General features: G+C 51.1%; 1 protein-coding gene across 1 annotated transcript; it reads right to left on the reverse strand.

The window, feature by feature from the left end:
- Positions 1 to 8,196: 8,196 nt before the first annotated feature.
- CDC42EP2 (CDC42 effector protein 2) lies at positions 8,197 to 14,311 on the reverse strand. Its single transcript, XM_060104114.1, has 2 exons — positions 14,220 to 14,311; positions 8,197 to 9,676 (listed from the first exon to the last, which is right to left on the reverse strand). Exon 2 carries the CDS (start codon positions 9,342 to 9,344, stop codon positions 8,700 to 8,702), a length of 645 nt encoding a protein of 214 aa, XP_059960097.1. The 5' UTR covers positions 9,345 to 9,676; positions 14,220 to 14,311; the 3' UTR covers positions 8,197 to 8,699.
- Between the last annotated feature and the right edge of the window lie 1,053 nt (positions 14,312 to 15,364).

Here is a 15,364-nt window from a genome sequence, read left to right on the forward strand (position 1 = left end):
AGGCGGAGTCTCAACCACTGCGCCACCACGGAAGCCCCCCCGCCCCCATTTTAATATTTCAGAATTAGGACACATCTTACCATCACTGTGCCTTAAAATGGTGTTTGGCAGATAAGAGTTGAGAGGTATTTTCATTGCCTACCCTGCACCAAACTTGCAGAACAGGCATCAGCGGCTTGGAAGGACACCCAGCAACAATCCTGGTGCACTCTTGTACCCCCAAATGATTGTGGGTATCACAGGTGACTCCAAAGCAGGAGTCAAAAGTATGCATTACAGCCTGAATGTTTGTGACCCCCAAATGCATATATTAAAGCCCTACCCCCAGTGTGATAGTATTTGGAGGTGGGGTCTTTGGGAGGTTATTAGATTTAGAGGAGGTCTGAGGGTGGGGCCCTCATGATGAGATTAGTGCCCTAATTAGAAAAGGAATCCAGAAATATCTCTCTCCATGAGGAAAGGCCATGTAAGGACACAGCAAGAAGGCAGATGTCTACAAACCAGGAAGTGGACTTCCACCAGGAATCAAATCTGCTGACACCTTGATCTTGGACTTCCCAGCCTCCAGAACTGTGAGAAGTAAATGTCTGTTGTCTGTGGTACTTTGTTACAGCAGCCTGAACTGTCTAAGACAGTGTGCGAGCCCTGAAGCTGAGCACACACATACCTCATGACTGAGCAATTCTGTCCGTGGATACATATATGGGAAAGCCTGTATGAGAATGCTCACAACGCATTAATTGTAATAACCTCAAACTGGAGCATCCCAAATGCCCACAGCACTAGAGTGTATTAAACAACATTGAAAAGAACAAACTATTGCTACACAACAACACGAATGAATCTCAAAAAATTTAATATTTGAATAAAAGAAACCAATTTTGAAAGAGGACATATCGTATGATTCCATTTATATCAAGTTATGTAAACAGACACACTAACCTATGGGGATAGAAGTCAGGAAAGTGGTTCCCTGTGGAAGATAATAACAAGGAGGGGGGGGCACTGTGGCTAGTAATGTTCCTTTTCTTCATCTGGGTTACACAGGTTTATTCACTTTGTAAAAATTCATTGACCTACACAAGATTTGTGCACTTCTCTGTAGGTATGTCTCAATAAAAATTTTTAAATAAAAAATATTAGAAATGATAAGTAGGCTAGTTCTCTATTATTGGAAAGGCAGTTTATAAGCCCAGCACAAATGGCTTTCGATTCTTTTAGGATTCTTTTAAGAAATACTCCATCACTGAACAACAGATACTCCCTATGCTCTGAACCAGTGACTGATATACATATAGTGTTACTCTTACAGACAGGAACCAAGGAGTGGAAGTCGGGATGCAGCCTCTTGCAATCTCAACTAATGACTCTTTTGCAAAATGTTTGTTTTCTGTTTCTGCCGCTCAGGGCTCTGGCTGACCTAGAGCCTTTAGGACCCAATGAAGGAATGCTTCCACCAGGGGGCGCAAAAATGTTTTCTCTGAATTAGGATCTGAGACTGCCAGTGGGCTATTTTGAGTTCCACCTGCCACTGGGCAAAGTAAAAAGTGGGTACCATTGTTGTCTGGGGTGACTGATTTTAATTCTCTAGGGTAAATAGGATTGCCGTTACCCAGTGGGGGCATGGAGAAATATAAACAAAACCCAGGGGATCTGCTTAATATTATGTTCAGGGATGGGAATACCCTGACGATCCAGTGGTTAGGACTCGGCGCTTTCACTGTGAGGGCCCGGGTTCGATCCCTAGGATCCTGCAAGCTGCGTGGCAAAAAAAAAAAAAAAAAAATTACATTCAGGGAGACAGGCTCCTGATTGGGTATTTTTCAAAAAATTATTTTCTGGGGCTTCCCTGGTGGCGCAGTTGTTGACAGTCCGCCTGGCGATGCAGGGGACACATGTTTGTGCCCCGGTCCAGGAGGATCCCACATGCCGCGGAGCGGCTGGGCCCGTGAGCCATGGCCGCTGAGCCTGCGCGTCCGGAGCCTATGCTCCGCAACGGGAGAGGCCACAATAGTGAGAGGCCAGCGGACTGCAAAAAAAAAAAAAAAAAAAAAAAAAAAATTATTTTCTTTCTTTCTTTATTTTTGGCTGCGCTGGGTCTTCGTTGCTGCGCGCGGGCTTTCTCTAGTTGCAGAGAGCGGGGACTACTCTTCGTTGCGGTGCGCGGGCTCTAGGCACGTGGGCTTCAGTAGTTGTGGCTCACGGGCTCAGTAGTTGTGGCTCGGGGGCTGTAGAGCACAGCCTCAGTAGCTGTGGTTCATGGACTTAGTTGCTCCGCGGCATGTGGGGTCTTCCCAGACCAGGGCTCAAACCTGTGTCCCCGCATTGGCAGGCGGATTCTTAACCACTGCACCACCAGGGAAGCTCACCTGATTTTTTTTTTTTTGCCCACCTGATTTGTTATTTAATTCCAACCTTCCCACTGAATACAAACTAAAAAAACAGAGGAAGTGAAAAAAAAACTTAAAAGCATTGACAAACTAGTAATATAGTGACGAATTCCTGAGCTAAAATTTAAGAGGTTGAAGCCCAGAGCTATAAGCCCAGAATTCAAGGCAATTTTTGTCCTGGGGACATTTACTGATCTGGAAGATATAACTGTGAAGCTAAGCTGTTGTTTGGTGGTCTTTGGTGGGGAAGGTCAAAATCAAAACCCAGAGCCTGCCCAAGGTAGAAGTCAGATACCCTACTACCAATACATTAACACTTTAAGATGGGATCCTAACTTCTGTGGACTAGTAGGTCCAGAATCATATTATCCAGGTGGTCCAGGGAAGCTCAAGCCTTGAACTTGGATTAAGTGGACCCATCCTTATAATGCCCCTAGTCACCTAGCAGAAAGAAGCATATTTGGGACCAAGCAATATCCTTTCTGAAAGAATGTACTGTCATCCAAGGCCTCAAATTATTTCTAAAAATACTTTTTCAGATACAATATCCAGCTCTTAGTCAAAGATAATCAGGCACACAAAGAAACAAGAAACCTTGCACAAGAACTGACTGCAGGCCTTCCCTGATAGTGCAGTGGTTAAGAATCTGCCAGCCAACGCAAGGGACACGGGTTTGAACCCCAGTCCAGGAAGATCCCACGTGCGGCAGAGCAAATAAGCCCATGTGCCACAGCTACTGAGCCTGCACTCTAGAGCCCGGGCTCCGCAACAAGAGAAGCCACCACAATGAGAAGCCCACGCACCGCAACAAAGAGTAGCCCCTGTTAACAGCAACTAGAGAAAGCCCGCACGCAGCAACGAAGACCCAACACAGCTAAAAATAAATAAAATTAAGAAAGAAAAAAAACTAACTGCAAACAATATAAAGCACAGATTGACCCACACAGATTTAAGATGCTGGAATTATCTGATACCAACCATAACATAACACTGCTTATTGTGTTTAAAGAAGATAAAGACAAGTGTAAAAATATCTGCAGGCCACAAATTTCCATTAAGAAGTGTCACAACAGAATTTTTAAAGAACCACATAGAACTCCTCCAACTGAAAAATACCAACACCAAAATTAAGAACACAATAAATTGGTGAAAAAGCGAATTAGGCACTGCTGAAGAGAGAATGAGTGTACTACAGGATACATAGGAAGACATTGTCTTGTCCTTAATACAGCATGGAAGACAAAAGAAAAGAAAATACAGAATTAGACTAGAAACATAGAGGATATATAGAGAGATCTAAGATACATTTAATTGGAGTCCCAGAGGGTAAGGAGAAAGAAAGGGGGTAGAGGCAATATTTAAAGAGAAAGTGATCAATAATTTTCCAAAAATAATGAAATACACAAATTCACACGTTGCAGAAGCCAAATAAAGCCCAAGCAAGCTAAAGAAAGACAATGGAAATAAATACTGAAGTGTCATGATGTCTGCAACTTACTTTCAGAAGGTCAGAAAAAAAGTTTTTATATTAAAGAGATAGAGCAAATGAGGGAAAATGGTAATAACTGGCAGATCTAGATGAAGGTGTACGGGTGTACACTGTACTATCCTTCTAATACTTCTATGGGTTGGAAATGCTCCAAAATAAAAAGTTTTGGGGAAATGTCTATACAGGGAGATCCTCCAAGAACTCAAATTCTTTAAAAAAGAAGGTTTAGGACATGTCACCTGGTAAAGAAGCCTGAACAGGCAAGATGCAGGTTGAAGGCAAAGGTATCAAGAACTGGGTAGTGAAGAAGGGAGGTTATTCATACCAGACAAAGCTTTGTTGTAGAAAAGTCTACATATATTTCTTTTCTTGTTGTGTCAAGTGTATTTTTTATATATTTTAATTCTCCCATTCTTCTCTCTTTCTCTCCACTCTTGTGTATAGGGTATATTGGTGGTAATTAACTTTACAGTGTAGTTTATAGTTTGCAAAATATTGAGATGGGCTGGTAAAGGAATTGCAGGGGGAATGGACATCATCTCAAAATCCTGGACTTGGAAGTGGATGTGATCATTGACAAGATTGTGAGTTGTCTCCCTTTGGGAAATGAGTGAATGTATTTTGGACAGAAAGAGGCATAGATGTATTATACCAGGGATTATATATATATATATATATATATATATATATATATATATATATATATATATATATATATATAAAATAATACCTATGATATTTTTAAGAGTAAATACTGGATGTTGGACATCTAAAACAGTGGACTGTAGGGATATTTGTCTTTTTTTTTTTTTTTTTTGGCTGTGCCGTGAGGCTTGCGGGATCTTAGTTCTCTGACCAGAGATTGAACCTGAGCCCACAGCAGCGAAAGAGCAGAGTCCTAACCACTGGACCACCAGGGAATTCCCGTGGCATATTTGTCGTTTTTTTGGCTGTCCAGCGACAACTTGTCCTCCTATTTGTGGGAGGTGGTACCTGTAGGATATGTATAACACTATCCAAGTTGAAGAGGGAAAGTCCTTCACTCCGCCTCTGGCTGCCTTGGTGAAGCAGGTATCCCGAGTTTAGTCTGATGCTTCAGTTTCGCCATCTAGTCCCCTTTCTCCACCCAGACATGGCAACCCTGAGTGGTTTCCCAGGGTCCTTGGTCTGATGCCTGATGCAAGGTAGGTGGGGAGCACTTTCAGGGGACCCGGGACAAGAATGTCCCTCTTTCATGGCCACTCTGTCCTCACCTCAGGTCCAAGCTGAGGTGCCTTCTTCCAGCTGGGTGAAGCTATAAGGAAGGTGTCCTTTTTCTTGTCTTCCCCTCCTGGGCAGATGGGGACAAGCCACTCAAGCACTGAGGGGGAACCTGCAGGTAAGACGGTGCTGGCCTTCAGCTCCCCACCCTTTGCCTTCACACTTTACCAGGGTCTGAAACTGAACCCCTGTTGGGGGAGAGGGTTGCAGTTGAGTACAGGCTTTGGGGTCTCACAGTGGGTTCTAAATCTCTAAATGATGGCAAAAATTTCAGATTAAAAACAAAAATTTTGGTGGAAACGTAAAATGGTGCAGCTCCTATGGAAAACGGCAGTTCCTTAAGAAATTAAATATAGAATGATCATGTGATCCAGCAATCCCACTTCAGTGTACACACCCAAAAGAAATGAAAGCAGGGACTCAAACAGATATGGGTACACCCACGTTCAGAGCAGCATTGTTCACAATTGCCAAAGACAGAAGCAACCCAGGTGTCCATTGATGGATGGATGGATAAACAAAATGTGGAATATACAAACAATGGAATATTATTCAGCTTTTTAAAAAATATTTTTTATTTATTTATTTTTGGCTGCGTTGGGTCTTTGTTGCTGTGCGCGGGCTTTCTCTAGGTGTGGTGAGCGGGGGCTACTCTTCGCTATGGTGCGTGGGCTTCTCATTGCAGTGGCTTCTCTTGTTGCGGAGCACGGGCTCTAGGCGCGTGGGCTTCAGTAGTTGTGGCTTGCAGGCTCTAGAGCACAGGCTCAGTAGCTGTGGCGCACGGGCTTAGCTGCTCCGCAGCATGTGGAATCTTCGACCAGGGATCAAACTCGTGTCCCCTGCTTTGGCAGGTGGATGCTTAATCACTGCGCCACCAGGGAAGTCCTCAGCTTTTAAAAAGAATGAAATTTCAACACATGCTACAGCACAGATAAACCTTGAAGACGTCACGCTAAGTGAAATAAGGCAGTCACAAAAAGACAAATAGGGAATTCCCTGTGGTCCAGTGGTCAGGACTCGGTGCTTTCACTGCCCTGGTTCAATTCCTGGTCTGGGATTGGTCAATTCCCATAAGCCGTGAGGCTCAGGCAAAAGAATAAAACAAACCCCCAAACTCAATACCGTATGATTCCACTTGTATCAGTTCCCTAGAGTAGTCAAATGCATAGACACATAAAGTAGAAGGGTGGTTGCCAGGGGCCGGGGCAGGGGGTGTGGGGAAATGTGGAGTTAGTGTTTAATGGGTACAGAGTTTCACTTCGGGAAGATGAAAAAAGTTCTGGAAATGGATGGTGGTGATGGTTGCAGAATAATGTGAATGTACTTAATGCCACTGAACCATATGCTTAAAAATGGTTGAAATGGGGCTTGTCTGGTGGCGCAGTGGTTAAGAACCCGCCTGCCAATGCAGGGCACATGGGTTCGAGCCCTGATCGGGAAGATCCCACCTGCTGCAGAGCAACTAAGCCTGTGCGCTCTAGAGCCCGTGCTTCGCCGCAACTAGAGAAAGCCTGCATGTGGCAACAGAGACCCAACACAGCCAAAAATAAATAAATAAATAAATAAATTTTTAAAATGGTAAATTTCGTGTTATATATGTTTTACCAGAATAAAAAAAAACGCATCACCTTTTAAAAAAAAAATCAGTGTAGTCAAGAAAAATGCCTCCTGGTCTAATTCTGCCTCTGCCTCTGGTATGAAATCTCTGCCTAGAGGTAGAAAAGGCGGGGGGTGAGGTGGGAGTCTGAGATTTGTAGGGTCAAAAGGATGGAAAAGAACCAGCAGAGAATGGAAGAGGGGATCACCGAGGGCGGCATTGGCCTCCAGCTGCCCACGTGGTCTGTACCAGTCAGACACCAAGCCCCACCCCAGCACTTTCCCCTCCTCTCGGTCCCCACTGTCCCCACGCGGAGCCAGCCCTCTTCCTGCAACGGCTCCTTCCTCTTTGATCTTTGGCCCGTCTCCCACTCAGCCTGGCTGGTGACCCTTCTAAAACCTGGGTCTGACCCCACGTCTCTCCTGCTTTAACTCTTTCAGCAGCTCCCATGGCCTCAGCTTCAGCCTTGCAAGCAGAACTGTTCTAAGCCGACTCCGACCCAGTTTTCCAGCTTCACAGTCCTGCCTTTCCCGAGCCCCGGGTTCCTTTATGTCTCACACCATGACCATGTTTGAATACCTTCCGTGTGCAAGCTAATAAACGTTATCCCTGATTTGCTTAACAACCCTGCAAGGCTGTTAGGTAGGTATCACTGACTGCATTTTAGAGACGGGGAAACTGAGCCTCACAAGGCTAGGTTGGACTCAGAGACCTTTGCTCTTTTTGCCACGTGTCAGATCCTCTCTGTCATTCACTCTGGTGCCTCAGTGCCTTTGCTTGTGCATGAGCATAAGTCCGTCAGCCCTCAGGTTTGGCTCAGAATCACGACACCGCTGCACCTTTGCCCCAGACATTACCGATCTTGGTGTTTTCTTCATAGTGTTCAACACTATTGGAAATTTACTTGCTTACAGATTTGATATCCTTCCCCCCACTAGACTGTGAGCTCTGGGAGAGCAGAGGTTGCATCTGTCTGGTGCCCCAGCACTTGGAGCATGTCTGATGCACTGCAGGTGCTCAATAAGCAGCGCTGATGAGATGGGTCTGCTGATGAGCAAGGCTGATCCCTCTCAGCCCCAGGCCCAGCCCGCCCTCCTGTGTGCTCCCTCAGTCCTCTGACGCCTGAGAAGCTGTTGGTTCCACTGCACCAGGCCTGTGGTTATTCCTTGGTTCTTGGGCCTCCCTGACAAAGCCCAGCCCCCAGGGCCAGCTCCTGGCCTACTCCGGTGCTTGGCCGCCTCTTGTCAAACACCCGAATTAATGTCAGAATATCCCCAATTGGCACTTGGTTCGTTCCTGCTTCATTCTCACTATGGGCTAGGAATGAGGTACCATCTTCCAGAAGGCAGGCCCCGCCCTGTTCAAGGCCCTCTGGGGCTGGGGTCTCCCCCAAGGTCAGCCCACAGCTCCCAGAGCCTAGCCTGACTTCAAGAGGAGCCTACGGCAAGCACAAGTACCAGCAGCAGCAAGTTTTATTGCAACCAGAATCCCCTGGTCATGTGGGAGGGGTGGGATGGAGGGACATGGGTCACTGATGCCATATTCCCAGTTAAGGACACAGAGCCAAAGATCCAGCTGGCTGTGCCCCACGTCTTCCCTCACCCTCCGCCTCCTAGCAGGGCGTTGATGGGGCTGAGGCAGAGGGAGGTGAAAAGCAGAGTCCATTTCAGCAGAGCCTTAGTCCAAGGGGTCTGAGGAGCCGTTGGCGGTGGGGGTCCGGGTGGCCCAAGAGGCACAGGGCACTTTGGGCTGACGTCTACACATATCCTCGTGGGGCTTAGGGGAAAGCAAAGAGGCCACTCTGTCCACGGGGAGAGGGTGGGAGGGAGGGAGACAAAGGCTCAAAGTGAGAAATCACTGGCCAGCAACCACGCAGGTGGGACCTTGGGACCCCAACTTCTAGATCAGGGCCGTGTCCACCAACTGCCTCTGGCATTCACCCCAGCCTGGCCATTCTTGGGTCCTATGTGGGGATCTGCAGGTGGCCCAGGTCCTGGTCCATGATCTGGAGAACGTCGTCCAGGATGGAAGGCCCCAGGTCTACGTGCAGGGAGAGCAGGGAGCTGGCGTGGGACAGGAAGGGCTCCTCAGCCCCAGACTCGGGGCTCAGCCCACTGTGGGCCGAGGCAGCCTCTGGAATCCGCCAGATGTCCACACTCCCTGCCTCCTGCGGGGAGGGCTCTGGGGAAGGCTGAGGGGTCTCCAGGTGCAGGCGAGGGGGTTTGGGTGGGGCTTGGGCGGCAGGCAAGGTGAGCGCCTGGGGCCCGCCGATGACCGGGAGGGAGATGGCGTTCTTGAGCAGAGGGGACGGCCCGTCAGGGAGCTCCCGCCCATACAGGGTGGCCGTGCGCGTGAACTGGAAGGGCAGCTCAAAGCCACCATCCTCCTCGGCCTCCTCGACCGCCGTCCCCGGCAGGAGGTGGAACTTGCCTTGCAGGAAGGAGATGTCACCGAACATGTCACTGCCGCCACCACTGCCGATGTGAATGGTGTGGCGGAAGTCCCCCAGTGGCGGGCTGATCATGTCTGCGGACAGCAGGTCCCGCAGCTTCTCCTTCTTGCCTTTGCGGCTGCCGCGCTTCAGATAGATGGGCACCTTGGTGGACATCGCGACCTCACCACCCAGGCCGGGAGAGTCTGCTCGCAGGACCGCGGCCTCCGCTGCCTCCTCTCACCACCCTCAAGAAACACCTAGAGGGAGGTTTCCAGACACCAAACACTTGCCAAGTGCGTGTGGTGTGACCAAAGTTGGCCCAAGGAATTTGGAAAAGAAAGATAAACGATCAATGAAGTCAGAGGATCGAGATAACAAAAATCACTTTCTCCCAAGAGGGTTGAAAACTCGTCTGAAAACTGGAAGCAGGAAGGCTCAGAGCTCGTAGGCAGTGGTGCTCTCTGGGCTCGTCCTCGCCAGCTTCTCTCTGGTCCAGGGCTGAGGAGCTGAAACATCAAGGGTACAAGTCAGGGACGGACAAAGGCAGAGGCATCCGTCTCGTTTCTGGGTCTCTTTCATCAGCCCTGGGAGCCCACGTGGGGCTGCACTCCCGTGGGGAGCCCTCCTGGCCGAAGCCTGTGTTCACTCACGGGCTTGTTGCACCTCAAGGCCTGGATCAGAAGCGCCAAGCCCCTCCCTCCATAAGTGGGGAACCGAAGCGACAGGACTGGAGTCACATACGAAGCCCTGGCTCTGGTCTCTTGCCCTGAATCCCCAGCTCTGCTCATTACTGTGGTCTGCACTCAACTGTGCCCAAGACATGACCAGTGCCAAATTGTCTGGGGGTCTCACAGATTTGTCTCAGCTCCCGACCTGACGGAGGATTGAGATCTTGTAACCTCTGTCTCCTCCTCCCAGGCCTGGCACAGCAGGAGTTCAGCCAACAGTGCCTAACAACCCACACCTCCCATTTGGCCCAATCACATCCTACTGGAAGTGAGGTCACCTGCTCAGAGCTTTCGTTTTCTCCTCCTCTCCGTTAGGAGTTCCTTATGGGCAGGGCCTAAGCTTAATGTAGTTTCTGCCCCTCCTCCCTGCCCCAGCGCCTAAGGGGAAGATGGAATGGGGGATACAAATATTTAGGGGGTGGCAGCTCTGCTCTGTGCCTGGAATTTCGTTGAGTTCTTTGCACACACATCTCATTTAATCATCACAACCACCCTCCTATCATTCCCATTTTAAAATTAGAGCTATCAGGGAACTCCCTGGTAGTTCAGTGGTTAGGACTCGGCGCTTTCACTGCTGTGGCCGGGGTTCAATCTCCGGTCGGGGAACTAAGATCCCACAAGCCACCAAATAAATAAATAAACAAACAAATAAATAAATAAATAAATAAAATTAGAGCTATCGGACATTTTGGAGGGATTCCCATAAGGCATTGCAGAGAGAGAGAAGAAAAATGAAAAAATGCAGTCTAGAAGATTCCATTTTGTGAAAACATTGACCAGCTCTCCTCCCCACTCCCTGAACATGCATGTATGTGTACCTACATATACAGGTCTGCATAGGATTATATTCGATATAGGAACAGAGAAGAATATAGAAGGCTGGCACTAGGTTGTCATATGGGCTACCTAGACTGGGGTAGAGGGCAGGGATGGGGTGTGGGGCTTGTGACATGGGAGGAAAGTTGTCCTCAGAAAAAATTAATATCGGGGGCCCATTACTAAGAAACGATATATGTAAGCCAAATATGAAAGGAAGGTCACCAAAATGTTGATGGTGGTTCTCTCAAAGTGGTAGAATTTCAAGTGACTTCCCTCTCTTTCTTGTTCATACTTTTTATAAGCTCAAATTCTTTTTTTTAAAGGAACTCCTTTATTTATTTGTTTGTTTGTTTGTTTATTTATTTTTGGCTGTGTTGGGTCTTCGTTTCTCTGCACGAGGGCTTTCTCTAGTTGAGGCAAGTGGGGGCCACTCTTCACTGCGATGCGCGGGCTTCTCACTATCACGGCCCCTCTTGGTGCGGAGCACAGGCTCCAGACGCGCAGGCTCATCGGCCATGGCTCACGGGCCCAGCCGCTCCACGGCATGTGGGAACTTCCCAGACCAGGGCTCGAACCGGTGTCCCCTGCATTGGCAGGCAGATTCTCAACCACTGCACCACCAGGGAAGCCCTATAAGCTCAAATTCTTAATAAGAAGCATGTATTATTTATGAGCACGTATTATTCATGTAGTCAGAAAAAATAAAGATCTTTTAAATGTGGAAAAAGTAACTACACTCTGGAAAGGTGTCGTGCAGGTTTGACAGAAAAAGGAAGCGGAGCAAGCACTTCCTCTAGTTCCCACAGTGGGGGATTGGCCTGATGTGTAGAATCAGAGCAGGGAAGGCAAAGAAACTTGTCCAAGGTCACCCAGCAGGTAACTAGATGAGCCCACTCTCCCCAGGCCAACAGGGGCTGAGCAGGTGGGAAATCACTGGGGAAGCACCGAGCAGCAGCAGGGAGGCCTCTGCCAGTTCCTCTGCCCCATTCTTCACCCAGGGCCAGGCCGGGCAGGGCGAGGGAAGTGTGAGGGAACTGGCAGGAGGGAGCAGGAAGGAGGAAAGAGGATGCAGGAGAGGCTGAGTCCCAGCCACACCCACCCCCAGACCAGGCCCTTACTCAGGAAACCCCACCCCAGGACCGGACACCCTGGGTCAGTCGAGCTGAGCCACAGAGACCGACATCTTGCCCCTCCCAGAGCACCTGCAGCTTAATAGGAAACAAAGGAATGACTCTCCCGTGGCAGAATTCCAGCTAAGCTTGGAAGGAGCTGGAGAGAGGGAGAGGGAGGCAGGGAGTGCTCTGAAGTTGAAGTCTTGGACTCCCATCACTCCTTTATCTAACAAACATTTATCTGTGCCCACCATGCCAGGCCTGGGGGCATGCTGACACACATCCTATCTGTCCCCTTGGCAGGAGAAGTCTTGGGGTAGCTTTTCCTTCTTTTTCACTCACGGAGTGGGGGGCTAACTGATGGGATCTGCCCAGAACTTGGGCCAGTTCCCTCCCATCATTCAGGGGTGCCAAGACAGCCTGAATGTTTCCACAACAAATCCAGCGTCCCTGACAGCTCTCTTGCTCTGAGCCAGATGTACCCACCCAATTCCAGATGTGGGGAGAACTGAGGCTGGGGGGAAGGGTTGGGCCAGCCTCAACCACCAGGGGAGAGCTGGGAATTGCAACCGTCAAGCCCCAAGTATTCAGATTTGGCAACTACAAGACCCCAGGCTCCAGCTACCCTTGCATGGTTTCCATTTTAACGTCCCAGGCACAGCACGGTGGGTGTCATTACTGGCCTTTACAGAGGCAGAAGCTGAAACTCAGAGACGTTAAGCAACTTTGCTGAGGTCACCCAGCTAGTAAGAGGAAGAGTGGGCACTAGTACGTAGCTGGGTCCCAGTGGCTCCGATGCAGTGGACCATGTCAACCTCTGTGAACTGCTTGGGGAGCAGGAGAGAAATAGGCTCCCACCTGGGCTGGGGCCACCGGGTCCCCAGGCCTCCTCCATTTAAGTCCTACCTCTTGGTTGGCCCCCTCTCTCAATTTGCAAGCGTCCAGACATATGAGAATGAGTTCTCTATTAGGACAGGGCTCTGGGGGCCTGGGACAGGGGGCTTCCTGCAGCTTTGGGAGGAGCAGATGGGAGACATCCCAGCTCTGTGGGCTTGCTCTGGAAGGAGCCTGGGGCCTCCTTTAGAGAAAATGACTTCCTGGATGCAGAACCCCTCCTGTCACAAGGAATACTAGGCCACTCTCCACCAGGAGTGTTCAAAAAGCAGGCCTCTGACCTTGAACCCATCTCTACCTGGAACTCACCCTAACCTTGGGAAGACACCTTTCCTCTCTGGGCCTCACCTTCCTCGTCTATGAAATGGGATGACAATAAAGCCATTACCAGGGGGCTACTGGAGACCCTACTGCCATACCGCAAGTGAGAGAGAGCGCCGATGTACAAAGACAGGGTTAGCGGGTCACTGTCAGCCCCGATATTTATTCAGCAAATAGCTGTAGGGCCTTCCTCAAGCATTTTGGTTCTCCGGGGACAGTGCTTCAAACAAGACCAAAAATGAACAGCCCCCGAGCGGAGGGGTCCGCCTCCGCCTGCCGGCCAGGACTTAGCCTGCCTGCGTAGAGTCCCCCTCGCTGGCAGCGGGGTCTCCCAGCGTCGCTGTGCGGAGCGGCGCTCGGCTCCGCGGCCACTAGGTGGCGCGCGCTCTCCCTCTACTGCCCCTCGTCCCGGAGAGGTTCCCGGCGCGCACCCGGGTCTCCAGAGCGTCTCCTGCTCCAGGCGAGCGTCCCCCAAGGAGCCGCACGTTGACGGACCAGGTGAGGATTGTCTGCAGGATCTTCTTCTCTTGGGGGGTTCTGGTCTCACAACCCGACAAAGCGGGGAAAAGGGAGAGATCCGGGACCCTGCCCGGGTATCCAAACTCAGGGAGGAGCCTCCCCCGTGCTTTCCGGCCTGGGCGATGTCCGAGTGTCCGCTCGGCTCAGGGCCAGAGCTCTGGCGTGCAGCCCCCGCCCCTGGCTCCCGTGGGTCCGGCTCCTCAGCCCCAGCTCGGGTTCCGGCGCCGACCCCTCCCAGCCCTCTGCCCGAGTGCAGCCCAGCGCAGTCCGGATCCGTTTCAGGACACTCGCGGCCACGGCTAAAGATAGGAGGACACCTCACCATCGACTAAAAATACGACCCTGAGCCCGGGCGGGGATGGCGGCGGGAGGGCACTCCCGGGTCCCGGGGTGGGGGGCGGGGGCTCTGGCGCAGTGTGGAGGGCTGGACCGGGAGTTCAGGTTCGGGATGCGCGGCGCCCCGCAGGCCGAGGGGGAAGCGGGCGTGGCCGCCGGGACCAAGGCGCGGGCGGGAAACATGGTGCAGCCCGAGGCACCCGGGAAAGGATCTACGTGGAGGTGAGTCGGGGGCTGGGGCGCGAGCTGGGATGGGGCGCCTCAAGGATGGGCCTTCCTAGGAGCCGCGGTCGGGCCGCAGAGTCCCGGCCTGAACTCACCTTGAGCGCGTTCAAGCGACTGACCGGCGGGCGCCGAAAGCTCAGGAGCTGGACCGCGCGGCGATGGGACAGACCTGGGCTGTGAACTTACAGTGCTGACAGTGGCCCCTAAAGCCCCGCCCCCTGCCGCGGAGCCAATGCCGGGGCCGCCCCAACCAGGCCCCGCCCACAGCCTCGCCCTACTCCCTGGGCCGCCTGGGCTCCCCCTTTGGAGGCGCAGCGCGGGGGTCCAGCAGCCGTGCTGGCCCGGGGGTCCAGTCCAAGCTCGGGCGGCTGCGGGCCAGGCGGCGTCGGGTGCCCGGGCTGGACTCCGCGGACTCTGGCTGTGCCCGTCGGACCCAAAACTCTCGGTTCTAGGAGGGCCAGGTCCGGGGAGGCGCCCGCACAAGTGTATTCAGTGACTACTAAGGAAATGAATGAGGCCTTAGAGGCGCCTATGTTAAAATATTACAGACTTTCGAGAGCTTTCAGGAGTTTGCCGCCCCTTAGAAAAGAGGGCATTGAGGGTGTGTGCGGGTGGAGTGGCCGGGCCATGCCCGTATTTGCTGTCAGGCTAAGTGGCTTCCGGGGCTGGGGTGGGACCCGTACTTAGACTCATTCCAACATTAGTTGATTGGCTGGCTGGTTGGTTCATTCATTCTTTCATTCATTCAGTACGAGCAACATTTACTGAAGGGCAGACCCTACACAGGAGCTGGAGATAGACTGAAGGAAACTCTGCCCTTGCTCCTTTCAGTGATTCAGCAGATACTTGCGCATCTATAGGTGCCAGGAGCTGTTCTTGTCGCTGGGGATGCAGCCCCCTCCGGACTGAGACCTACTGTCCAATGAAGGGAAATGGAGGAAACCCAAGTCCCCAAGTAGACTGTGATACCCTTCTGAGGGAGAAAGTGCTAAGAAGAGTGGGGCGAAGGAAGGGGGGATGGTAATGAGGTGAGGGGACCTTGCTTTCTGGAGGGTGACAGCTGTGACCGTACAATGTGACCAGGATGATGAAAACTTCCATACTGTAAATGTGGGAGGGACTCTTAGGGAGAGGGGGTCAGGAAGGCATCCTGAAGGAGGGAAGGATGCTGGGGGTGGAGGTGGGGATCAGTCAAGTCAGAAGGGAGGGAAAGATGGGGAGAAGGGGAGTGGAGTAGGCA

The sequence above is a fragment of the Mesoplodon densirostris genome, chromosome 7, assembly GCF_025265405.1.
Source record: "Mesoplodon densirostris isolate mMesDen1 chromosome 7, mMesDen1 primary haplotype, whole genome shotgun sequence".
NCBI lineage: Eukaryota > Metazoa > Chordata > Mammalia > Artiodactyla > Ziphiidae > Mesoplodon > Mesoplodon densirostris.